At 35.7% G+C, this 27,589-nt stretch overlaps 2 protein-coding genes across 2 annotated transcripts; both read left to right on the top strand.

Annotated features, from left to right (window-relative positions):
* The first annotated feature begins 5,604 nt into the window (after window positions 1–5,604).
* Window positions 5,605–7,067, top strand: LOC118484265 (receptor-like protein kinase HERK 1). Its single transcript, XM_035980272.1, has 2 exons — window positions 5,605–5,821; window positions 6,065–7,067. The coding sequence occupies exon 2, from the start codon at window positions 6,069–6,071 to the stop codon at window positions 7,029–7,031; it is 963 nt and encodes a 320-aa protein (XP_035836165.1). The 5' UTR covers window positions 5,605–5,821; window positions 6,065–6,068; the 3' UTR covers window positions 7,032–7,067.
* A 6,404-nt stretch (window positions 7,068–13,471) lies between these two features.
* On the top strand, window positions 13,472–25,665 carry LOC110891179 (probable receptor-like protein kinase At2g39360). Its single transcript, XM_035980136.1, has 5 exons — window positions 13,472–13,558; window positions 14,282–15,280; window positions 15,466–15,555; window positions 15,697–15,786; window positions 25,513–25,665. The coding sequence occupies exons 1-5, from the start codon at window positions 13,472–13,474 to the stop codon at window positions 25,663–25,665; spliced, it is 1,419 nt and encodes a 472-aa protein (XP_035836029.1).
* The last annotated feature ends 1,924 nt before the right edge of the window (window positions 25,666–27,589 follow it).

The raw sequence follows: 27,589 nt of genomic DNA, 5'->3' as shown, positions 1-27,589 counted from the left end.
TTTTGTATATAATGTAGCGCTTAAAATGATTAAATGATGAGGATCAAGATTTAAGATTTGCCTATGAATGAATATTAAGAAATGATTGGCCAAATTAGAAAGACGCAAATAAGGCAGAGTTTAGTTCTCTAATGAAATGGAAAGTTTCTAGACCAACAGTCCATACAACTGAAGTTGTAAAATATGTTGGATACAAAAGTGTCTTTTATGCGAATTATGTGAAAATCAAATTGATTGATATAAGAAAAAAAAAATTAGTGGCACAATAATTTTCGCAAAGACATATGATTGATTATGAGAATACATTTTCTCCAGTGGTGATGCATTGGTTTTCCAATATTTTATTAGTCTGGTAATATAAAGAGAGAATTGATATTCGTCTTATGAATGTTATGTATCATTTGATACTGAAAGTTTACATGAGAGTCCTGAAGGATTAAATTACGTAGGTCATGTAAAGTAAGTTCTCGATAACAATGTGATCATTGTATACATATTCGGATTTCGCATAGGTTATGATTTTTTACATTTTGGATATAATTGAAACTCCAGATGAGTTTCTAAAGCAATTGAGTACTTAAAAGGTTAATTGAAACATCTTAACGATGTAATACTTGTGCACCAAGAAACGTACATAGAAACTTGTACCCGGTGATTGTGATATCTCAATAAATAGTGTATACGCATGGTACAATATGGATTTTGAAGATAAAAGCAAGTGTTCATGACATTTTTGCATATGATATAGATATCTATGTGTTAAATGGGCAAATTTATATAGCAAAACTTCTAAAGAGTGAAAGCACGTGCATATTTGGATAAGATGGAAAGAATTCCCTCATGGATTGATAATGCAAGAAGCATTAATGATGTCAAAACCTCAAGAACGTATTATATGAAGTTCACAAAATACGTATGGACTAAATAGTCGAAACGAGTGTTGCACAACTCGAGATATTCGCATAAAGAGGGATAAAAGTTTGATTAAATTAGCCATGTTCTATGAACATTCTACTTTTAAAAGTTCACTATAATCGCAATTTACAGTAATGATGTCTAAGCATCATTGAGAGAAATTGTCGAGCTTTTAGAGGGAGAATTTTTGAATGACCTTGGCACGGTCTAATTATTACTCGAACTGCAGTTCGAGTATATATGTAATTATATTTTACTAATCCCTCAAGTACATCTAGAAGATGATGTTTGGATATTTTAGTATGGACATAGTTGAACCTTAAAGTATATTAAAGGTTGTTAAGTCATTTGTTATAAGAAATGCCTATTATCATCTCCTACCAAAGTAAAGATTCTCATTCTAGAAGTACCATCGTTAAATGCATAAGTGCATTAATATGTTTTGCTAGCTAAGTATGGTTATAATATCTTTCACTTGAACTTATTTTCATGATATAACCTTTGTCAAGCGAAGAGACATTGGAATGAGTTCAAAGAAATATTACAGGTATAAACGATATTTGATTATATTTTACTAACACATCAAAACAAGTTTGGTTAGTCTTGTAGATGCAGGAATGTAACAAAACACAGTCGTGCACATTAAGGGGTCAAGCGACAAATCATTGGCTACAAAAACTTTGTTTGACTTTCAAGGAAGATGGACACACGTCCCATAAAGGATACATGTTAAAATGAGGGGGAGACTTATTCAAGTTGCACTCTTTTTCCCTTGACTAAGTTTTGTCCCATTGGGTTTTCTTAGTAAGGTTTTTAATGAGGCAACATACCTGATCCATAAGTATTAGGGGGAGACAATACGCGCTGCACTCTTTTTCCCTTAGCTGAGGTTTTATCCCACTAGGTTTTCCTAGCAAGGTTTTTAACGAGACAACATCACCAAGAGTATTAAAAAATAGTATATCATCATGTGAATAGTCAAGGGGGAGTGTTATGAATACATCAATTAATGGTAACTATTCACATTTCTAACTCCCATGTCATATTTATGTTTGTATTAATGTTATAGCCTATATATAGTGGCTCCTGTATTTTGTATGATACACATAAGTAAGAATGAGCTTCTTACATTCTCCATTTTCCCTTTGTCTCCATAATCTCTCTAATCTTAGTTCATATGTTTATATACTTTATATATTGTTGCTACTAGGTCGTTGTTTCACAACAAGCTCCAATTAAGGTAAATTTTCTGTTATGGAGGGTTATACAAGAAAAGGTTCTTACGGTAGCGACCCTAGCAAGAAGAAATATTATGGTTCGAAACATTTGGTGTAAACTATGTAATGAGGAGGAAGAATCAACCTTGCATCTCTTCGGTTCGTGTTATGTAATAGAGAAGATTTGGGACTTGGTGTCTCAGTTGTGTAGGCTAAACTCTATTTATATTCTGGAATTAAAGCATCTTGCAAGCATCCATCAGCAAAATAGAGGATCGGGAAAGTGGTAGAAGGTAATATCTTTGGTGATTCAAACAATAGCCTGGGTAATATGGAGAACGCAAAATGAAGCTACTTTCAATGCTAAGTGAGTGTATTTGACAAGGATGAAAGAAGGGATAAAAATGCTAGGCAACCACCCCTATTCTCGCCTAGAGAATTGGTGCAACTTTGATTTGATTAGTTTGGGGTTATAAATGTGTTTGGTGTATGAGCTGTATGAACTTTGGTGAATCCTTCTGCTTAACAGTGGGTTAACCTGAAGAACTAATAGATTTTGTTGGCCTTTCAAAAAAATTATTAAAAAATGGTTTGAGAATGAGTGAGATTGCGAGTACCCATTTCCATGATTTAAGGATGAAAAGGATGGAAAAATAGTTTAGTGGAGCTAATGTGACCGAAAGATGGCGATGATGATTCCGTCTATCCTAACAAGTAACACTCACCTACAAGAAATTAAAGAAAATGACAATTCCATAGTCTTGTCAACAACTTTGAATTAATCCAAAAAAAAAAAACCGAACCAACGCTCTAGATTTATTGTTCTTGTTGGACATGTCGTACTTATTATCTATATTCTTAAAGTAAAAGGTGGCTTTGTTACCAATAAATTACAAGAATGCCCTTAGTCATGAAATTACAATAATGTCTTTCACTGTTGGTTACAATTTACACACAATGGTCTCTCTCTTCCCGTCTAATTATGAAATGTCATCAAATCTCTCCTCAGGTGGAGTCACCGACGGTCATTATTTTCCGACCAGTTTATCGGTGTTTTCTCTCTACCTTCATCGTCAGGTCGGAATACTTGGTTACCATCATCGTTGTTCGTTCCGGTGTTGCCGGTTTGGAGTTCGCATAGAGTGAGTAAGGTGGAGATATCGAAGTAGAAGGAAAAGGAGACATGGGTTGAATTGTTTCCTAAAGTAAGACTGAATGCAAATCTATGAGGACTTCAGAGAGGAAAACAAGTTTTAGAGAGAGAAAAAGGTGAAGGGAAGTTGTACACAATGGGTTAATCAAAGGTAGATGATTTTTTTAAACGACCAACTGAATGGGAGAGGAGTCTTCCCAAAACCGGGCATAGTCCGTCACCATTCCACCAACCCAAGTTTGATCCCATGTGTTGCCACGGGAAGTTTCCAGTTGCACCTATAAAAGAACAGATGATATCCAAAAGCCAAAGCATGATTCATCGACCAAGAAATAAGGAAAAGACTGAACCAGACTCTCCCCAATCATAGTGAATCTTAAACACCTATTAAAATCATTTGATCAAAAGCATGGCTAACATCTGTTGAAGACTTAGAAACGTTGTTCAAGAGTACAAGCATATGTTGAAGGCTAGCATTTGTTGAAGACCAAAGCCCTGATCAAGCCAAGGTCTGTTGAAGAAGACCAAACATCTGTTAAGCCAAACAGATGTAAACATCTGTTAAGCCAAACAGATGTTTGGACAACTACAATAGAGGATAATTTAGACAATGTTTTCTCAGTGTAACATCATTTTATTTCATCGATGTTTTAGTATAGCCTAGATCGGATGATAAGGTGTTGCTTAGATGTTTGCAGCTTAGATGTTTGCAAACATCTGATAATCTTTTCTGTTAAGAATGTTAGATGTCACTATGAGGGTGACGTCAGCTGATCTCGTAACAGAGCTTTCATACTTGCATAAATAGATCACACCTGTTAGTGATCTATTTACCACACACACTCAAATTTACTCTTGTACAAACTGATTTTGTTTGTGTGATCACCTGATGGGGAGTTTCTAGAGTCAATTGAGTTGTAAAACATTTAAATCTTGATGATTAATGAAAAACAATCGTTGATGATAACTCCCAGTTTGTGAATATTATTGTGATAATCAATATTTAACATTCCGAATAATTCATGCCTCTTTCAAGACTTGAACCTTGTATCTCTCCCTGACCTACAGACTAGTTTCATTATTGTGCCCAACTCTACTAGACCATCATTGGCACAAAGTTGGATGGTTATGGGTGGGTTAGGTTTGGTTACATTGTATATCATGGCCTCTATTTTAAATTATTAGCCTAAAACATGGTTATTATTTTAGCAGCTGATTATCTATGTTAAATAAACAAAAAGAGTGCTTACCAGCATATCAAGATTTGTAATAAAACATACATGTTGATTTAAAATAAGACGATGAGTTTTACATTTGGTAAAAAAAAGGAATATAAAAGGTTTGTAAAAGAAAAAGGATAAGAATTCATATGGTATTAATTAAGTGTACGCTATGAATACTGTACAAATAATATAAACAACATTGTTACCGTGGGTCGGAACAAAGTTTGTTAAAAACAGAGTTGTATTCGCAATTGAGGATTTTTTTTAGTATGATAAATTATGTACTTATACATGATATGATAAAGTATGTACTTATGTAAGGACGTTAATCTTTTTTTACGGTTTAACACACCTTCATAATTTATCTAAATGATAAAAACACTTGTAATTAATCTAAAAAAATATAAAGGTCAATGGGACTTTGGATTGGGCCACGTGACCTGTTCTTATTGGACCACTATTTAATTCTCTTTTTTTCTTTGATGTTTGTACGGAAAAAGTGTGTTTATATATTTTTTTTATTTGTTATAATAATGGCAAGGTTGGGTGGTTAAATGACTAACTTGTTCAACTTGCAACCAAGAGACCTGGGTTCGACTTTGGTCTTTACTTTTTTTCTGGCATTTTTTCCTTTTTTTTTATTTTTTTCCTTTTGGTTTTTATTTTTATTCTTTTTTAAATTACGTTTATGAGTTCACACCGCAACGTATGACACATAAAACTCTTTTTTTGTATCAATGTCTAACCACATTAATGTCATGATCTTAATAAATTTAATGAAGTCGTAAACGTGTCATGCTACGCGAGTGTAGTACATGTTAATGTCATCAGTGTAACTGTAAGGAATTGAGTAAAATACAATACTTTTTTATTCGACCCTATAAATTCGAGTACTACACGTTGTGACGCCGCCCAACGCGCGTCCATGAGCAAATAGCTAGTTTTAAAAACAATTCCATATTGATAAACAATCAAAAATAAATAAATCAAAATTAAATTTAGAAAAATGTAAATTCTTAAATACAAATAGCTTCCTACCCTTTTCCCTGACCAACTTTTGCTTTTTTCCCAAATTAAATCAAGTCTGCAACACTCCCAAATTTCCACTGCTTTTTTCATTGACCAACTTTAGCCTTTTTCCCATCATTCCTTTCCCTGCAACATCCTCTCACATCCATCCGGCTCCCATTAGATCACTTGCTTGTCGCTGCAGTTAGTTACAGATCCGGCTGTTGCTTGCTTTGCTGCTGCTACTATTATTATCTACATCTCTTTCACCACCGCTTGCTCACTGCTACTCTTCGGATCACCAGGTTCGACCTTTCAACCCATTTTTACAAAATGTTTGTTGTTGAGGTGGTTTTGGTAAATCAACGCGACCAGAACCCACCCGGTTACAATACTTTTGAAATCTAGAAGAAAAGGACATCATTTTTTAACAGCCTTTAAATTTTCTTATATAGTCTGGTTGCTCATATGTTTAAGTTACATTATCTCATTCATTTGTAAGTTGTAACCCACTCATTTTCACTCTTTTTTTTTTACTTTATAAACAGAAACATGACAACAACAATTCCCAAGTTCGCTCACTTGCAAATCCCACTTGAAGACGTAGTAAAGGCCACCGCCAATTTTCATCATGATAACATCATCGGACGCGGTGGATTGGGACATGTATACAAAGGACAACTCCAGCGCTCCGGGGAGTTGATCACGATTTCTGCGCTGAGGTTAGATCGTAAGAAAGGTGGAGGAGTCGTCGAGTTCTGGACCGAAGTTTCAATGCTTTCTGATCTCAAGCATCCAAATATAGTCTCTATGGTTGGATTTTGTGATGAGGAACATGAGAAGATCATTGTGACCACGTATGAGGCCAAAAATGGAAGTCTCAAGGAGCATCTAAGCAATCCGAACCTCACATGGACGCAAAGATTGAAGATATGTGTAGGCGTGGCTCGTGCGTTGAGTTACCTCCATTATGACGAGGGACGTGGCTATGGTGTTATACATCTTAACATCAATAGCTCGACAATTTTATTAGACGAGAACTGGGAACCCAAGTTATCCGGTTTTAAAGTTTCCATCAAACAATCGCTTAACCGAATGAACCAGGTCATCCTTTCTGAACCTATTGGCACAATAGGGTATGTGGACCCGGAAATTGAAAAGACCAAAGGTGTGACCTACAAGTCGGACATCTACTCATTCGGTGTCGTCTTATTCGAAATATTGTGCGGGAGGAAAGCATTTGTTCCGAATGATGCTAATAGGTTACTAGCTCCATTGGCCATACATCAATGTGAAAAAAAAATGCTAAAGGAGATAATCCATCCTGCTCTACGGAATCAAATGTCCCCGCATTCACTCAAAAGATACTCAAAAGTAGCATATTCTTGCATAAATGGGGAGCGAACAAACCGTATGGATACAAACAATATCGTCAGCGAACTTGAAGATTTTCAACTTCAACAAGTTCAACGTTTAAATCTTGTAAGACCCATTTTTTTTTTACTTTTGCTTTGATGTTATTACTTTATTTCCGGTTTAAATTAATTTGCAGTTAAGTGTCATATAACATTTGTTAAATAAACTCCTATTTTTAATTACAATTAATATATTTTATTGTTACAATTTATTTATACGTACAATTTTTTAATACGCATATTGTTATACAATAAAGAAAGGGAAAATGTTACAAAATAACAACCAAGTTTTAAAAGTGTTTTAATGAGGTTGACAAATAAAAAACAATAACTACATTGTTGCAAGCCTTTTCTAGTAGGCAAACACTCCTAAGAACAATAGAGGGAAGGCAAGGTTTTTTTGGAACAATTTTCTGGATATCTCAAAATCAAAATCAAAATTTTGATATCTCAAAATCAAAATTACAGCGAATTAAATATGCAATGGATGTGAGCACACTATGCCCATGTACCTTATTTCTTGGAGACATGCATGTGACAATAACTTACCATGCTCCACTAACTACCCACAAATGTATAACTAATTAACATGTGCTAAAAATAAAATGCATGCAGCCTAATTCCTCATAATATTCCCCTTAAAACTTGCGAATCAATCCATCAGCTTGCTGGGCTTCTTTTGCATTCTTTTGGGCCTCTGAATTGCTTCTCTCTTCTGCTGGACTGCTTCCTTTTGGGCCTGAACTGGACTTGCAGGGGACGGGACTGGCAGGGATGCATCATTCCCCTCCTCTTGGAAATTGACATTGCCCCTAATGTCTATGAATTCCGGAAACAATCGTTGTATGTCATCAAAGTCTTCCCATGTAGCTTCCTCCAACGGCTTGTTGGCCCATTTGATGAGTACTTGTTGCTTAGCATTATCGAAACGCTGCTCAATGATGGACTCTGGTAGTGGAGCTACTTCCATATCCGGAAAGATTTTCGCAAGATCGCCACCCGGAGTTGCAACTGAACCATAACTTTGCTTAAGAAGCGAGACATGAAACATCGGATGAACTTTTGACCCGGCCGGTAATTCCAACTTATAAGCTACCTTCCCGATACGTTCCAGGATTTTGTACGGCCCATAAAAACGACGAGACAACTTCTGATTAATACGACTAGAACCGTCATTTGGCGATATTTGTGTAGCCTCAGATAAACGTAATCACCCACATTAAATTCTTTGTCAGTACGTTTCTTGTTAGCCTGCTTCACCATTCGATCTTTAGCGGCTGTGATATACCCCTTTAATGCTTGTAAAATCTGTTGATGCTGAACTAGAGAGTCGTCGATGGAACCCGTTTTATTCGACCCGGGGACATAATCATGAATAGTAGCAACATCGCGTCCATACAGTGCTTGAAAGGGTGGCATTTTAATTGCCGAATGATGACTTGTATTATATGAAAAATCAGCCAAATACAGATATCGTTCCCACGTCTTTGGTGCATCAAGCACAAATGCTCGGAAATACATCTCAAGACCACGATTTACCACTTCGGTTTGCCCATCCGTTTGCGGATGGTAAGCACTCGAGTGTAACAACTTGGTTCCCATTTGTTTGAATAACTCCTTCCAAAATTGGCTTACGAATAACGAGTCACGATCTGAAACAATGGTTTTTGGTAAACCATGTAATCGATAAATTTCTCTCATAAAAATCGAAGCTAAAGAAACCGCGGTATAATTGGTTGGTAAGGCGATAAAATGGGCAAATTTGGAAAGTCGATCGACAACAACCCATATAGCCGTTTTCCCTTTGGAGTTGGGAAGTCCGGTTATAAAGTCCATCGATATGTCGACCCATGGGTATTCAGGTGTGGGCAGTGGCTGCAATAGACTGTATGGTTTATGGTTCGGAGTTTTGATGGTTTGACATACTTGGCACGATCTAACAAAGTTGGAAACATCCTGTTTTAACCCCAACCAAGTAAAAGAACTGGCCAAGCGTTTCGTGGTTGCATTAACGCCTGCATGGCCGCCCAGAAATGATGAATGGAACTCCTCTAGTAGTCTGTGGCGCAAGTCTGAAATGGGAGGCACTAAAAGTTTCCCATGCACGAAGAGCAAACCATCACGAAAGAATGGTATGGAAAACTTGTCGGGTCCTTTTTAACATCGGCGACAAGTTGGCTGCCAATCTTGTCGGATAGAAAATAAGAACGGAGTTCTTCCAACCAAGTGGCCGTTGGATAGGAAATGGATAAAAAAGATGGAATGTCAAGGCGGCTTAATGCATCAATGCATCAGCCACGGTGTTTTCTCTGCCCGGTTTAAAATGGATTTCAAAATCGAAACCCATAAGTTTCGTAACCCACTTTTGTTGCTCCGGTGTCTGAATGGTTTGGGAAATGATGTGTTGAAGTCTGTGATGATCAGTGTAAATACGAAATCGACGGCCCAAAAGATATTGTCGCCATTCTTTTACCGCTTCGGTAATGGGATACAGCTCCTTGGTATACGTGGATTGAGCTTGCATGGTGGAGCAGAGTTTTTTTTACTGAAAAAGGCTATAGGTTGGTTATTTTGGGAGAGTACGGCACCGATAGCTTGCCCGGAAGCATCGGTAGTGACATCGAAAGGCTCGTTAAAATTGGGAAGTGCAAGTGTCACTAACTGTTGCATGTTTTTCTTCAATTGGATAAATGCCTCAGTGCCTGTGCATTCCATGCAAAATCTTTTTGTTTCAAGATATCGGTTAAAGGTGCTGCAATTTGAGCATAACCCTTTACAAAACGTCGGTAATAAACGGTAAGGCCCAGAAATGCCCGAAGGGTGGAAAACGAGTTGGGGCCGATGTACCTTATTTCTTGGAGACATGCATGTGACAATAACCTACCATGCTCCACTAACTACCCACTAATGCATAACTAATTAACATGTGCTAAAAATAAAATGCATGTAGCCTAATTCCTCAGAATATTCCCCTTAAAACTTGCGAATCAATCCATCAGCTTGCTGGGCTTCTTTTGCATTCTTTTGGGCCTCTGAATTGCTTCTCTCTTCTGCTGGACTGCTTCCTTTTGGGCCTGAACTGGACTTGCAGGGGACGGGCCTAGCATGGATGCTTCATACATCAATAGCCTTTTTTTTGAAAAGAAAACTTCATTAGAAACGCCACCAACCCGAAAACCAGGAGACCAAACAACACACCGAAACTACATAATTACAAATTTACACCAGTTTTCCCAAGATAAATCCTTACATTTAGATCTATTCCTAGCCCAAAGAAACCCAACTGACTTCACTTCGCTAATGATCTTATCCATTTTGACCGTCTTGTTCGCAAATCTCGCTTCTTTCCTTGATCTCCATATACTCCAACAACCTATGATAATGATACCACAAACAGAAGATTTCTCCGGCTCCTTCAGGCCAAGGTGATTATTTACCTCCAGCAAATCCCGAAAAGAGAAAGCAAATATTTGTTGGGTACGACACCATCTACTTATAGCTTGCCACATGATCCTTGCAACTAAACACCCCGTAAATAAGTGATCAATAGACTCCTCTTCTTTGTTGCAAACACAACATTTTGTGTCTTGAATATTGATATTTCTCCTTTTAAGAGCATCCACGGTCGCTATACTGCCTAAGCCGGCTCGCCAAGCAAAAATGTTGCACTTTGCGGGCAGCCATTTACACCAGCTGAACTTGAAGATGTCGACTTTGCTTTGATTTTTAGCTAACATATTTTTCACAAATTTCACACCGAACTCGTTAGACTTATGACCCATCCAAGCCCACCTATCTCTTTGATCAGACAACGAGACAACGAGACCGAAGCCAGCAGGTTCTGGAGCTGGCCCATATCAACAATAGCCTAAACATGCTTCCAACATCCTGGTTCTTGCCTTTAAGCACATCAACAACCTAAACATGTTGCCAAATAAAAAACAGTTACATCCTCGGCTTGCGTGCCCTGCACCTGCTTCTTGGTTTGTCCACCTGTTCCCAAAAACAAAGTCTGGTCTACAAAATCACACAGATTTTTTCGATCATGCAGATCCAACTGTTCTTTCTCTACACCGCACAATATCCTTCCTTCGATCACACAGATCTTCACCACTTATCAATTTCTCACCGAATTCTTTTTCTTTGGATCACACAGATCTTTTCAATCTTCTCACACAGATACTTGAATCACAGGGATTCTTTTTTTTCCAAATCGATTCACACAGCACCACTAAGGTTTTCGATCAGAACTTTTCTTTTGATTCTTTCTCTAAACAACACCACATGGTTGTCTACTTCACAAGATCATGGCTCACACAGATCTCTACCATGATCACTCAGATCATCTTCTTCCTTCTTCACACGCCTCGTTCAGAACCACATTCGGTTCACACAGAACCCACTCCTCTTGTTTCTTTCCTCGAACTTCCATAACCGTTATCAATCTCGTTCTCTCTATCTTCTCACCCCCTGCAATTTAGAGGGCTGCTCCCCTCCTCTCGTAACCGACTCTCATTTTTCGACCTTCGCTCTTATACCATTTGTTGGTTCAGGTCCAAGAACACACACTCAAATCTCACGTAAAGAATCTCACGTAAAGAATCATTTTGTCTAACCAAATTTGTATTATGTATGTGAAAAAAACAACTTGAAAAAAATAACTAGAGAAACAGAGTTCAACCTCGTATTAAATTTTAAACTTGATTGTAACTTTTTACATAGTAAAATGTTGATCACGCATTGTGATAGTTAAATTTTCAATTTGGTTGTACAACTTTTATAACACACTTTATATATAAATATAAAGGGCACAACAAGAGACTGAAAAATACAAGATACAAACAACACGACCAAAAACAGAAGAACTGAACAAAATTACAAGAGATCTAGGGATGAGCACGGTACTCGTTCCATACCGAAAGTACCAGTACCAATTATACCGGTTCGGTACCGGTACCAAAAAACGAGTAAAATGGGTACCGAATATACCAGGTACGGTTCGGTACCAGTACCCGGTACCAAATGCTCATCCCTAAAAAGATCCGTTACATCAAAATCGATCCACTTCTCCCAAATCGGAGACTGGATTTCGCCCTGTGTGTCAACCATAACAAGGTGTCCTCCTTGATTAATTCAACCGTGTTGGTAATCGAAAGAAAGACCACTTTGAAAACCTTTAGATTTCTCGCGTGCCAAAGCCTCCAGACTGTTGCTAAAGCCACTTCGTTGACAAGCTTCTTCCATTTTTTACTGCCTGGCGCCGCCTCCAAACACTCTATAATCCCGGTCAGTTTTGACACATCAATAGGCTTTGGGACCTTTATCCACACAAGATGTTCCACCGTATAATTTAATTTTGGCAATTCCATTTGATTAATTTTTTTCTTTTTTGAACGGCAAATTTTTCCATTTGATTAATTGAACGGAAAATTTCAGTCTAATTGCAATGGATAGCCTTTAACTTTAATAATTACAGTCACAATCCTTTATTTGGAAAATTCATTACACGTTTCGTCCTTTAATACTAACCAGGTTAAAATTTTCAATTAAATATAATATATGCCTTGCAAATAAGGGTAAGTTAGTCATTTGGCCATTTTTATTTAAAATATATTTATTCATTGCGATGAATATCAACAGTCACACACACCACATCCAGAAACTCCAAGATCTTTTGTCTAACATGTTCCCCTTTATCCAGAAACTCCAAATCAAACCCTAATCCCAATGAATCAAAAGCCCTTTGTTATACGCGTGAATTTATTGTAAAGTTTGAATCTTTAATAGCAGGGTATAGAGTTTTAACCAGTAGAGGTGAATATTGAAGAGGGTTGAAATATCGATCTGATGATGTTCAAAATTATACATCTCGATATCAAATATCGTAGATCGTGGCCGGATTGGTGGTCGGTGTGATGGTGACAAGCGACGATGGTAGTCACAGGTTGTGGGTTTCTTTGCTGGCCGGTGGGTTTTTTTGGTGGCTGGCGTTGACAACCATAGATGGTGGGTTCTTTTGGTGGTCGTTTTTTTTTGGGTTTTTTTGTTACACCAAATAATCTAGGATTCATCAACTCATCTGTCCCTTCTACACCATTACTTCCACAGGTGTTGTTGTTGCCTATACACTCCTCTGCTAACCGCTTCAACGGTAACAGATCTAGCGGTTCAATCGTCTTCCTCACTTCCTGCTGTGAACTGCTTCATTCTGACTGTTTATCCCCGGCGTAATTAGACATCATCACGTAAATGTTAGAACACAGATTCAACCGGTTGTCTCCGGTGACCCACAATCTTTGCCGGCCGGTTGTCTCCACAACTACAAACACATTTTCTTTTCAGCCGGAGACAAAGAGATGATGCAACGTGTTTTGATTTAGGGTTTGGTTTGGGGATTTGGGGGGTTTTGGATTAGGTTAGTAAGGATTGTGGTGAAGATGAAAGGAGAGAGAGAAAGAAAATGGTGGAAGTGGTGGTTTGGATGGTACAAAGAGAAAAAAATGGCAGGTTTAGACAGAGAAGAGAGAAAGAAAATGACATATGGCGGTGTGGATTGATTCGGTGGTTCTGGTGGTAGTGGTGGTGGGGCTTGATTCGGTGGTGGCGGCGGCAGCAATGGTGGTGGTGGTTGAAGAGAGAGAGGAGGGTTGAAGAGAGGAAGAAGGTGACCAGAATTATGTGGATTTATATGCATACATATATAATTTTTTTAAATAAATGAGTAAAATTACCAATCTGCCCTCATATGCAAGTCACATGACTAGACTTAACTTAAAATTTTAACATGGTTAGTGCTAAAGGACGTAAGGTGTAGTGATTTTTTCAAATAAAGGACCGTTACTGTAATTATTGAAGTTAAAGGTCATCCATTGCAATCCGATACAGACATAAAGGACGAAAAATGTAATTTACCCCTTATTTTTTTTGGTCAGTTTATTCGTTAATTCATTTATTTATATTTAACCTTATCAATCTTTCTAATTACCACCTTATCAATCTTTCTAATTACCAAGGATTGTCCTACAACTTTATATATTAATTGGAAAATCGAGACCATAGATTGGTTCAGATATGGGAGGGCCTAACCCAAGTTTGAAAAAAAAAACGACAAAGAATACTGATTATTTTTATCTTACATTCTAGTTTATTAATTAAAATAACTTGTGTCGGATTTCGTAAATGTTATAAAGTATACACATATTATACATGAACTTTGAAATAGAAAACAATTCAAAGTCCTCTTTATTTTTCTAAAGGGGTCAACAAAATAATGACCGTTTCTTTTTAACTTATGTTTTTCTAACAAGTATATATAAGTTATGACCTTTTTCCTTTGTTACATATATGTAGATAGAGAACTTGAAACACTTGAAGATTCATCTTAGTGATATAAAGCTGGCCACCGATGATTTTTCAGACACATACAAAATTGGAGTTACAGCATACTGTAATTTGTATAGAGCAACTTTTGACTTTGAAAAAACTTCTCCCATAGAAGCGATGAATAAAGGTGAACCACTCAAGAGACACAACATTGTACTTATAAAACGCATACTTTCTAGAGACGATGAGCAAGGAGAAGGAGCATTTTTCACAGAACTTGACATGCTTACTAGTGTTAAGCATCATAACATAATCACTCTACTTGGAATTTGTGTTGAAGGTTCGGAGATGATCCTTGTCACTGAGAATGTTTCTAATAGATGCCTTGGTGATCATTTGGGAAACGTCAATGACATGCGTATTTTGACGTGGGAAAAACGTTTGAAAATTTGCATTGATGTTGCACACGCATTGAAGTACCTTCACTCAGAGATGGAAGCCCAAAAGATGATAATAAACCGTGATATAAAGAGTGACAACATTGGGTTAGACGAGAATTTGAGGGCAAAGATTGTTGAGTTTGGGCTTTCTGTATTCTTGCCTCCAAATCAAAATGGCGAAGCTCTACATCTCACAAACATTGCTGGCACAAATTACTACATAGATCCAGAATATGAGAAGAGTGGTACGTTAAAAAGAGAATCGGATGTTTATAGTTTTGGAATAGTTTTGTTTGAAATTCTATGTGGAAGACCAGCCTATGACCCGATTTACCATAAGGAGGGGCTAGTATCTGTGGCAAGACAAAGTTACCACACTGGAACACTAGAGAACATAATAGATCATATAATAATGGAAGAAATTGGTGAAAGCAGTTTTATTCCTAATAAAGGACCCAACAAGGGTTCTCTAGAAATATATATTGAAATTGCAAATCGGTGTGTAGCTGCAACTCAAGACGAACGTCCAACGATGAAAGTCGTCGTTAAGGAACTTGAGAAAGCATTATTTTTTCAAACGAGCCAGGTAATATATATATATGCATTTATAAAGGATAATCTTTCTGTATTCATACTATTGATCCCTAATGGCAGTCTTGAGTTTATTGGTTTTCTTAGTATTTTTTTTTTATTTGCTTCACCAATATAAAGTTTTTATCATTCATTTCTAGCTTTTAGAACTAATTCCCTTCCTAAAATAACTGTTTAAAGGAGGATCGAGTGCAAGGCCCAGAAACAGACCACGTTGTCAGTAAACTTGAGAAAACAATGGAACTTCAGTTGAATGAAGAGAACAATCATGTAAGACATTTTATTCTTTTCTTTTCACCACTCATATCATTTTCTTAGGGTTTAACTATCTGCACACCCTGTTTGCCTATCTGCACACTTAGGGTTTCTAGCTTTTAGAACTAATTCCCTTCCTAAAATAACTGCTTAAAGGAGGATCGAGTGCAAGGCCCAGAAACAGACCACGTTGTCAGTAAACTTGAGAAAACAATGGAACTTCAGTTGAATGAAGAGAACAATCATGTAAGACATTTTATTCTTTTCTTTTCACCACTCTCATATCATTTTCTTAGGGTTTAACTATCTGCACACTTAGAGTTTACCTACGCTGCGTATAGACCTATACCTATACGCTGCGTATAGACCTATACTCGGCGTATATAAACCATGGATTTCAGAGCCTTATCAGCAATCATTGCACAGAAAACAAGGGTTTATATACGCAGCGTATATAAAGCTCAATTTTTGTATTTTTTTTTACGTATTCCTTTATTTATATATAAATAAAGAAAATTATTTATAAAAAAAAACAATATTATTGGTAAATAATACAAATATAAATTATAAAAATTAAAAATAATACAACTATTATGAATTATAAAAATTAAAAAAGAAAATTATTTACAAAAAAAACAATATTATTGGTAAATAATACAAATATAAATTATAAAAATTAAAAATAATACAACTACTATTAATTAATAATAAAATAAAAAAAATTATTTATAAAAAACAATATTATTGGTAAATAATACAAATATAAATTATAAAAATTAAAAATAATACAACTATTATGAATTATAAAAATTAAAAAAGAAAATTATTTATAAAAAAACAATATTATTGGTAAATAATACAAATATATTATACGATACGATGCAACACGATACGCTACTACACTATACGATACGATGCAACACGATACGCTACTATACGATACGATATAACACCCGCATAGGTCTATAGGTGTATATATGTCTCGTATAGGCCTATAGGTGTGGTTGAGGTCCCGTGTAGGCCTATAGGCATATACATCACCTATACGAGACTTATACTATACACTATACGATACGGTGCAACACGATACGCTACTATACGATACGATATAACACCCGTATAGGTCTATAGGTGTATATATGTCCCGTATAGGCCTATAGGTGTGGTTTAGGTCCCGTCTAGGCCTATAGGCATATACAAGACCTACATGGAACCTATACGAAGACCTACATGGAACCTATACAAGACCTACATGGAACCTATACGCTACTACACTATACAATACGATGCAACACGATACGCTACTATACGACACGATATAACACCCGTATAGGTCTATAGGTATATATATGTCCCGTATAGGCCTATAGGTGTGGTTGAGGTCCCGTGTAGGCCTATAGGCATATACATCACCTATACGACACTTATACTATACACTATACGATACGATGCAACACGATACGCTACTATACGATATGATATAACACCCGTATAGGTCTATAGGTGTATATATGTCCCGTATAGGCATATACAAGACCTACATGGAACCTATACGAGACTTATACTATACACTATACGATATGATACGATAATGTATACTATACGATACGATACGATACCATATGATACAATACGATACGACACTATAGTATAGGTCACGTATAGGCCAATAGGCAGATACAAGACATATATGAGACTTATACGAGGTTTATACGAGACTTATACTATACGATACGATACTTAAAAATGTTTTTTTAAATTCATCCTTTATATACGTTGCGTATAGGCCTATACGCAGCGTATATAAAGGGTCAAAAAGTATATTTTTACCACAAGTTTGTGGTTAAAAATAAAAATTACCCTTTATATACGCTGCGTATAGACCTATACGCAGCGTATATAAAGTGTCAAAAAGACAATTTTACCCTTGCATATGGCTGCATATAGCCCCAAATGCAGGGGTAAAATGGTCTTTCCCACTATAAGCTGCGTATAGACCCATACGCAGCGTATATAAAGGGTCAAAAGACATTTTTACCCTTGCATTTGGCTTCGTATAGCCCCAAATGAAGGGCTAAATGGTCTTTTTGACCCTTTATATACGTTGCGTATAGACCTATACGCAGCAGCGTATATGAAGATTTTTTTATAAAGGTTATATCGAATCGTATAGGTGTAGTATAGGTCACGAATTGGCCTCGTATAAGCCTATAAGTGTGATATCATATCATATAGCGTAGTATATGTCACGTATTGACCTCGTATAAGCCTATAAGTGTGATATCGTATCGTATAGCGTATTATATGTCCCGTATAGGCCTATAGGCATATACATCACCTATACGAGACTTATACTATACGCTATACGATACGATGCAACACGATACGCTACTATACGATACGATATAACACTCGTATAGGTCTATAGGTGTATATATGTCCCGTATAGGCCTATAGGTGTGGTTTAGGTCCCGTGTAGGCCTATAGGCGTATACAAGACCTACATGAAACCTATACGAGACTTATACTATACACTATACGATAGGATATAACACCCGTATAGGTCCCGCATAGACCTATAGGTGTGGTTTAGGTCCCGTATAGGCCTATACGGGACCTACACGGGACTTAAACCACACCTATAGGCCTATACGGGGCCTAAACCACACCTATAGGCCTATACGGGATCTAAACCACACTTATAGGCTATACGGGACATATACTACGCTATACAATACGATATCACACTTATAGGCTTATACGAAGTCAATATGTGACCTATACTACACCTATACGATACGATATCACACTTATAGGCTTATACGAGGTCAATACGAGACCTATACCACACCTATACAATACGATATCACACTTATTGCTTATACGAGGTCAATACGTGACCTATACTACACCTATACGATACGATATAACACTTATAGGCTTATACGAGGTCAATACGGGACCTAAACCACGCCTATAGGCCTATACGGGTGTTATATCGTATCGTATATTGTATAGTGTAAGTCTCGTATAGGTTCTCTGTAGGTCTTGTAATTCATAATATTTGTATTATTTTTTATTTTTATAATTCATAATATTTGTATTATTTTTAATTTTTATAATTCATAATATTTGTATTATTTTTAGTTTTTATAATTCATAATATTTGTATTATTTTTAATATTTATAATTTATATTTGTATTACCAATAATATTGTTTTTTTTATAAATAATTTTCTTTTTTTTTTATAAATAAACAAAGAAATACACAAAAAAATTACAAAAATGGAGCTTTATATACGCTGCGTATAGATCCCTACGCAGCGTATGAGACAAAAATGACACAACTACCCTTATATTTGGCTTTGTATAGCCTCAACACAAGGGTATAAAGGACATTTTCAGACCTTTATATACGCTGCGTATATAAACCTTGTGAATACCAAAATGACCCCAAATTTTCAGATGGTTTATATACGCTGCTTAGAGACCTATACGCAGCGTATATAAACCTTGTTTTCTGTGCAATGATTGGTTATTAGGCACTGAGATCCATGGTTTATATACGCATCGTATAGGTCAATACGCAGCTGCGTATATAAACCCTAGTTTTGCTAGGGTTTGGTGTGCCAATAGGCACATTAGTGTGCCAATAGGCACACCCTTTTCTTATGTCTATTAATTTATGCTTACTTTTGTAATTAGTAATTCGTGTCAAAGGAATAGCCGAGAAATACAATTGAAAGCCCATCACAAAGTGTTTTAGAATAAACTCATCAACCAAGATATGCACTTGAAAGCACATCACAAATTGTCGATAAATTTCAAAACACAACAATCTAATGTAACAATACACGTGTATCTTTCATTGTATCCAAAATGCCACTTTCTCGTCTCGTAAATTCAATATATATATATATATATATATATATATATATATATATATATATATATATATATATATATAGGATGAGGTTCATGAGTGAATTACATCCTCGTTTGTGAACTGTGTGAACCAATCTGAGCCATTGATCATTTTTTTAGATGTAAAGGATATAATCAGTTTAAATTAGGAAGTTATATATTTTTGTTATAATTAAACTAACTACCCCTTATGATATTTAAGTAGTTATAAATTTTTCATACGTTAATATTTTTTTATTTAAATACACCATAAAAACGAGTTTTTTATTCTCTTTAATTTTAGTATGATATTGCTATAGTTTTTTTAATAAAAACGAATAACATATGCATTTTTCGTTTTCCAGCGTTTTATTGTTTATATACACAGGTGTACATGAGTACAATATATAGATGTACAACAGTGTACAGTGTACGAACAACAGCCTGTACACTTGTGTACATGAGTACAATACACATATGCACAACAATGTACATTGTAGGAACAACGGACTGTACACTGACATTCCTGGTTTAAAGGGATTTGATTTTGTTATATTAAAAAAAAACAATATTCAGTTATGATAGGATATCAAAAATACTAATAGTACACATTTACGTGAATGCCCCTATTAGCCCCATTTCTTTTTTATATTTAATTTAATATTTATAAGTTTGGCATTAGCATTAATTTTGATCATATAACAGATGAAGGACCAAGATCTATTCATTTTGTTCACAAGTTAACCATTGTTCATTTTAGAACCCTACCCTATATATATATATATATATATATATATATATATATATATATATATATATATATATATATATATATATATAGGGGGCTGCTAAAATGAAAACCACCTCGAGTTGTAAGAACCGCGAGAACTACACCCCACGGGTGGGCGTTCACCATGATTTTTTTTACAACTAGATGTGTGTATCATAAACACAGCCGTAAAAAAAAAGAAAAATTTAAACGCCGCGGCCGAGGGGTAGTTTTTTACACCACAAGTTTGGTGTTTTTAATTTTTTTTCTTTTTTCTATTTTTTTTCACCAAACTTGTGGTGTAAAAAACTACACCCTCGGCCGCGGCGTTTAAATTTTTTTTTTTACGGCTGTGTTTATAATACACACATCTAGTTGTAAAAAAAAATCATGGTGAACGCCCACCCGTGGGGTGTAGTTCTCGCGGTTCTAACAATTCGGGGTGGTTTTCATTCTAGCGGCTCCCTATATATATATATATATATATATATATATATATATATATATATATATATATATATATATATATATATATATATATATATAGGGGAAGGTTCATTTGAGAAGAATTTTAATGTGAGAACAAAAAGAAGAAATGGCATATTAGTAAAATATTATTTCATTTATAACTTATATCATTAATTTTTCTCTCTTTAATTAATTAGTCAACAAATCATTAATTATCCTACATATAATCTACAAACCTACACATATAAAAATTTCCTACATATACCCTACACATTATAGAATTTTATCCTACACAGTCGAAATTTATCCTATACACCTCCAAATATATCCTACACAACTCGTAATTTATTCTACACTTTAAATTAAGTTGTTTTATTAATTTGGAAAAAAAGTATATATTTTGAAAAGGAGTTACAAATTTAATTTAGTTAGTTATTAAACTGGAAAAATATAAATTAATGATTTATGTAAGTTTACCAATATACCCTTATATTAAAATTGAATTCAAATATTAAATGAAGTAAAATGAAGTATTCTTATTGGTTGAAACTTCTTCTTTTTTTCTTCTTACAAATAAATTTTTCTCATTTGAACCCTCCACTATATATATATATATATATATATATATATATATATATATATATATATATTAATAAATCATGTGTTGGTTTGGTTTTTGACTAATACATATACATATGTATTTATGCAAGTTATATAAACAAAATCACGTATAACTCAAAGAATTTTATTTTCTTAACGATTTTGTTAGTTGATTCGGGTTAGAGCTAGGTGTCGATTTAGGATAAAATTCAAATAACTATATTAGGGCGGTCCAAAAAGCTCGCTCGATATGGCTCGGTTAGAAAGTGAGCCTAGCTCGGCTCGGCTCGTGACGAGCCAAATTGGCTCGGTTTGGCTCGCTTGGTAGCTCTGCTCGGCTTAGCTCGAATTATTTTACATTTAATATATTTTATTTTTATATACATATAATATATTAGAAAAAAGTGATTATTATTTACATGTATTTAGGCTTGTAGTTTGATATCTATGACATATTTAAAGGTTGATTGTCGTGCTAATGAACAAATATTGTATTTACTTAAAATATAAAACTTATTTTGCGTTATTGTACGTGATTTTGACTTGTAATGTATTTTGAATATGTTCTTTTGAAGTATTTAATAATATTTTAGACTACTAAATTTTGAGAGCAATGTATTAATTTTTATTTTTAAAATCGAGCCAACCAAGCCAAGCCGTGCCAGCTCGGTTTAAAACCAAGCCGAGCCCGAACTTAGACTTTCAGCTCAGTTTCAAATCCGTGCCGAGCTGAGCCAGCTTGGTTTATAATCGAGTCAAGCCCGAGCTTGCCCTAGCTCGGCTCGGTTCATGAACAGCCCTAAACTATATAGTAATATTGCGTTATTATTATTTTACCAAGACTCGCGTTGACTGGTTGACCCGAACCGAATTTGACCCGTTGACCAGGTTTGACCATGTTGACCCACCCGTGTTGACTTGCTTTGACCGAGTTTGACTTGTTGACCCGACCCCGAGTCGAGACCCAAATCCCAAACTGAAAACCCGAGTCCCCCTTGATCCATGTAAACCCAAACCAACCCGACCCAACCCGAACCATCCACCACCGTTACCGCCGCCGGCCGGCTGCAGCGTCGCACCACCACCCTGCCCCCCTTTCGTTGCTCCGCTCTCAAACAACACGAACAATAACCGCTACCGGACCCGCCACCACCGCCATGAGACCTGCTACCGCCGCCTCTAACTCCGGTGGCTCCCCACTGCTGCCGTCATCCCCACTTCAGCCACCTCGACATCACCACGCCGGCCACCACCATGGCCGACACCCCAAACACCACTAAAAAGAAAAAAAAAACCAAAATAAGAAGCTTTAAGTGAACGAGATCTAAACAGATCTAAGCTTAGAAAGTGGAGGAGATGAACTTACCCGCGACGAACTCATGAAACACGGTTGCCGGAGCTCGAAATCGCTACCTCTGTTGCTCGTATGGGAAAACTAGTGCCGGAAACGGGTTCGGAAGGGATGATTTAGGGGGTACGCCTTGGTTCCGCTGTGAAATTCCGCCGCTAAAGCCGCCGTGAGCGGCGGCGCCGCCGTTCGCCTTCGCCGAAACACCGAAGGACTTCGCTGGCACCGCCGTGATCCGCCGTCGGCGTTCTAGAGAAAGAAAGGGGATTGCGGCTAGGGTTAGGGAAAAAAATGAGAAGGATGAGTTATAATAGGGTATTTATACTTAGGTTTAAGTGGGTTGGGCCCAACGCCCATTAGCTCGTTTCTTATGTTTTGTCCGGCCCATGCGTCTACGATGCCCGTTTTCGAATCCGTACTTCGTGTAATGTCGTAAAATGTCATTTCAGGATCAGAAATATATAAAATAGTGTCGGAAGCAGATGTGTGACGCGTTCATTCGTCGGTTGCGTTAAAATTGCGTAAAATACTTCGGTGGTCGTTTCTAGTCCGTTTTTCGGTCCCATTTCAACTGTGAATATTAGAATTCGATTACGAAGCTAAATTGCCTAAATATATCATAATATTTCAGATTTAATGTAATACACGAGCCCGATGATTCCGCTTCGTTGTCGATGCGTTCCTACAGTCGCGTTTTTCGTTCACGTATGCATATTGTGACGTTCGAAAGCATGATAATTCAGCATAACCAATTCGTGTGTTTAAAAATATATGTATAAAACTCGTATTTTTTGGCGTTGTCAGTATTTCGTCCGGTGTCAGTTCGTTACCGTTTAATGTTCGTCAGGTTTCCCGCAAATCAACATTCGCGTACCGTAAGATCGAATAGACGTTCCTGGGCAATTCAAAGGCCTAATTAAGTTAATTTGTGTATTAAAACAATATTTATAATTGTCTTAATGTTCGCTATATGCGTAACTATAAACCGAAAATTACCGGTTGTCACAAGCGGTGCCCAGTACTATTTGCTTATCTCTGACCACAGGTAGGTTTCATACGAACAACATCATTACCATACAACTTTTGGGTTGATTTTCTTTGGGTTATCTTTTAGTGTTTTTTCTACATTTTCTTTTTATTCTTGTCAGCGGTTCCGTGCGTAAAACGCTCGTAGTGATTTCAAAATACATGTAAACACAGACTAAATAACAAAAGAAGTTTGCCGCAACGCGCCGTCAGTGATAAACCTAGTTAAATTTAATTTTGTTTTTTGCAACCAAACATCCACGTATCATAATTACAAAAATGTTAGTGCTTATTCTATTAGAGGATATAACTTCGTATACCGTTATTGTAAGGTCACATAAAAGATCTACATCTTCTCAAGTATCAAACCTTTTTCATCGTAACAAACTTGGTTTCCTGGTCACGTATCAGTTTTTCACTCACATACCATTCTCACATGCACTTTTGATAACCAAGTCGTGTCACTACGCAAATTGCATAGAAAGGTTTATCTATTATGCATATTTTTTAGTTTTTCATCTTCAAAGTTTTAGTTTAATTTCTTCAAATATGAAAATATAGTTTATCAACTTAAGACAATGTAAGATTTTTTTTTTATAATGGTTTGCCGTGGTGTCAATAGCAACCAAACATTTTGTAGGATTGTTTCCCCATCATAAGTCATCTCTGCCTTGCCTTGTGATAAGTAAGAATGTATGCAGGGTATTGTAATCTTAATTATCCAATGACTGAATTTAAAATTCAATACAACCAGCAGCACCGCATAATTTGAATGTATTATACGTTTGTGAAAAGGGACACGAAATAACTGCTTTACTACGTGTCTGTTTAATTAAGGGGTCGTTTATTAACCATGATTAGTTTATGTTCAATTAGTATGTCTGAATATGTGATCTTAGAGCAGGAAGCCAAACACACAGTTTCAATGCTATTATACCACATTTTTTTTTCGTATTTTAGTACTATATATACAATGTAACTCATTATAGCAACCATACGTTCAACTGGTGATGGATCTAGAAGAAAAATTCAGTGGTATCCCAAAGAAAATTAGTTGTAAATTGTGGAAGATTTAGAAAAAACAAATCCACACTGACAGATCTGCATAAAACAAAAAAAAATTGCACTTCACCAAGAAAGTTAAGGATGGACCCCTCAACCTCTGCGTTCATCGTCATTGCAACACACTATTTTAGCATTTTAATTGTTAAACATGGAACATTGCCTCGTAAATATGGCAAACAAATTGAAAGCTGTATGATATAATAAATAAAAATTTTGGGAAAATTTTATATTAAATAAGTAATATGTATATGTAATATGTTTGGTAACTTTTTATATAACATTTAATCTTTTTATAATAGGAAGAGGAAGAGATATGAGAATACAACTATTCTTTGGTTGTATAGTTTCCATTAATGTTCGTTGGAAAAATCTATTAATTATGTGGTTGGCTACATATACATGAAGAGTTTACCTATTTTTAAAGGTAAATTTCATTCACCACGACCCCCTAAAAGAAAAAAAAGGGCAACAAAAACATGTTAGAGGTAAACTACACAAAAACTATACAATCTTAAATTTACACCAATCTTGGACTAAAACTTCGACCTATGTTAGAACAAAAGAAACAAGGCTTTTGATCTCATCCATAATCTGCTCCACTTAGATTTCCTTGTTCGAAAACCGTTTCTTGTTCCGTATTTTCCATATACACCACAAGGGTGCCATAAAAAAATTACACATCACTAGGAGAGTGTGGAAAGTTATAAGTTATTAGTAATTTCTAATTTTATCAACAGTTTATAGTTTCTAATTTTTTATAGCTAATTTTTTTCCTTCATATTATTGCTTAAAGGAGGAGCAAACACAACGTCCAAATACGACCCAAGTAATTGCTAAACCTAACAAAGCATTGGAGCTTCAATCAACGCATGGAATTCTAGTAAGACCCTCATGTTTTTCCTTTCATCATTCTCTTATATTAATTAGTTGCACTTATCCAGATTAACACACAAGTTGGTTATAAATATATTTAAAAGATATAAAATATTACATAATTTATTAAGGATATCCATGAAATCGTAGAAGTTTATATATGATCTATACTAAAGTGAAGTGATGCAAAAAATATATAGTTAATAGGTTGTGTGTTTTTGTCTAGGCTACGTTGTAGAAATCTAGCCGGTATCACGCTTTTAATCTTTTATACGACATGTATGTGAAGTCCACGAACCCAGTCTTTAATCATATAATCAATCCGTTGTTGCCCATTCATATCACCGGTTAATAATATTATACGGGTTCTAGGATAAAACATTTCGGGTTACAAAGTTTTACCTCTGGTGTTGGTGACTCAGGTCGGGTTTGCCTTGATATTCCACCGCATTCACAACCTCCAAACTCATCACCTTAGCCTCCACATAATTATAATTTCTAAATCTTATTACTAATTGTTTAATATTTTTTTTCACCCCATATAATACAAGGGTTTTTAACCCTATATATATATATAGGGTCAGGATTTAGGGAAAATGGTGAAAAATGTGAGAACGGTTATGGATCGTCAGATCAAAAGAATCTATGGACTAGATTGGCGCGGTGGCGTTATCGTAAATAACATCAATTTTATTACTAGAACGTGCTTCTTTAAGGGTGAAAAGGGTAAACATCTTTTCATACATAAAACGCTATTAAAAATATAAAATGCCAAGTAAATACAAAACGCCAATTTTATTACTGCGTAGTTTTTTCTGTGTTTTAGTTAAGGTCTTGGCCTACAAAACACCATAAAATATACGCCATCAAATATAAACATCAAGCTTGAAAGATGGGACGTGTTACAAACTTAACAGATAAAGCTGAGCAAAACCGGATACTTTATTAATTGCATTTATTGTTATAATAATATCCCGTCTAAACTACGCGCCAAAACATCCTATAAAGAGAAACGTCTCAGCACCTTCCATTGATCACACTAAAAAAACAAACATCATGGTTCCTAAATACCACTGACTATAAAACGCAAAAAAGTTAAAAAAATCAACCATGGCAAACATCATTTCTTGGATATTTAGTATTGTTCTGCATGAAGTTCCACCGAATGGTTTGTTAGGTGAGGGGAGTAACATTTTGCTGCATGAGATGGACAAATTTCAAGAAAAAGAGACTGATGACACCCATATGTCATTTTGTCTTCTTTGTTCTTGAAGAAGGTTTGGACGAGGAGAAGAGATCGATCCCAGTGTAAATGCTATTTTGGACTCCATGATGATAATGAAGATGACAGACAAATAGCATCCACTCACACGGTGTCGATCTATGTCTCCAACATCCACAAAGCCACTTCAACACACGAACAACAAAAAGCCACACCAAAACCAAAACGCCAATTATATGTGACAGTTCTTGTAGTTTCAAAAGAAGAAATGACAGTGAAGATTTGGAAGATGAATTGTTTCTATTTCTTTTTTTAATTTTCTTTTTCTGTTGTTTGTTATGTAATTTTCAGCTAAGAACAAATACATTAGTTCTCTAAAAAAATATAATAAAACGCCACACAGACAAATGCTTGTGAAAAGCCATCATGCCATAAAAACGCCCAAAACTCACAAACTATAATAAAATTACTTTGGACAAGTATTATTAAAAACTCAAAAAAACGTATAAAACAATGTGCAAGAGAATAGAACAAAATGCCATATTTATCTAAACGCCATTAAAAATACAAAACATCAAAATCTCGAAAGGTAACTACAAACAGTACTGAAGCAATAAACAGATGAAGCTGAACAAATAGTAACTACAAACACTAAACTGAAGCGACGAAAACTTTATTACTAACATTTATTATATTAAAAGCCACTCTATGGGAAATTGAATTTATTTATCTTTTCAAAACGCCATAACTACCTGTCACTTTATAGGACTGCATC

Source organism: Helianthus annuus, chromosome 11 (genome assembly GCF_002127325.2).
Source record: "Helianthus annuus cultivar XRQ/B chromosome 11, HanXRQr2.0-SUNRISE, whole genome shotgun sequence".
NCBI classification, from domain to species: Eukaryota; Viridiplantae; Streptophyta; class Magnoliopsida; order Asterales; family Asteraceae; genus Helianthus; species Helianthus annuus.
Note: the sequence above shows the minus strand (reverse complement) of the source record. Positions and strands in the feature narration are given on the sequence as shown.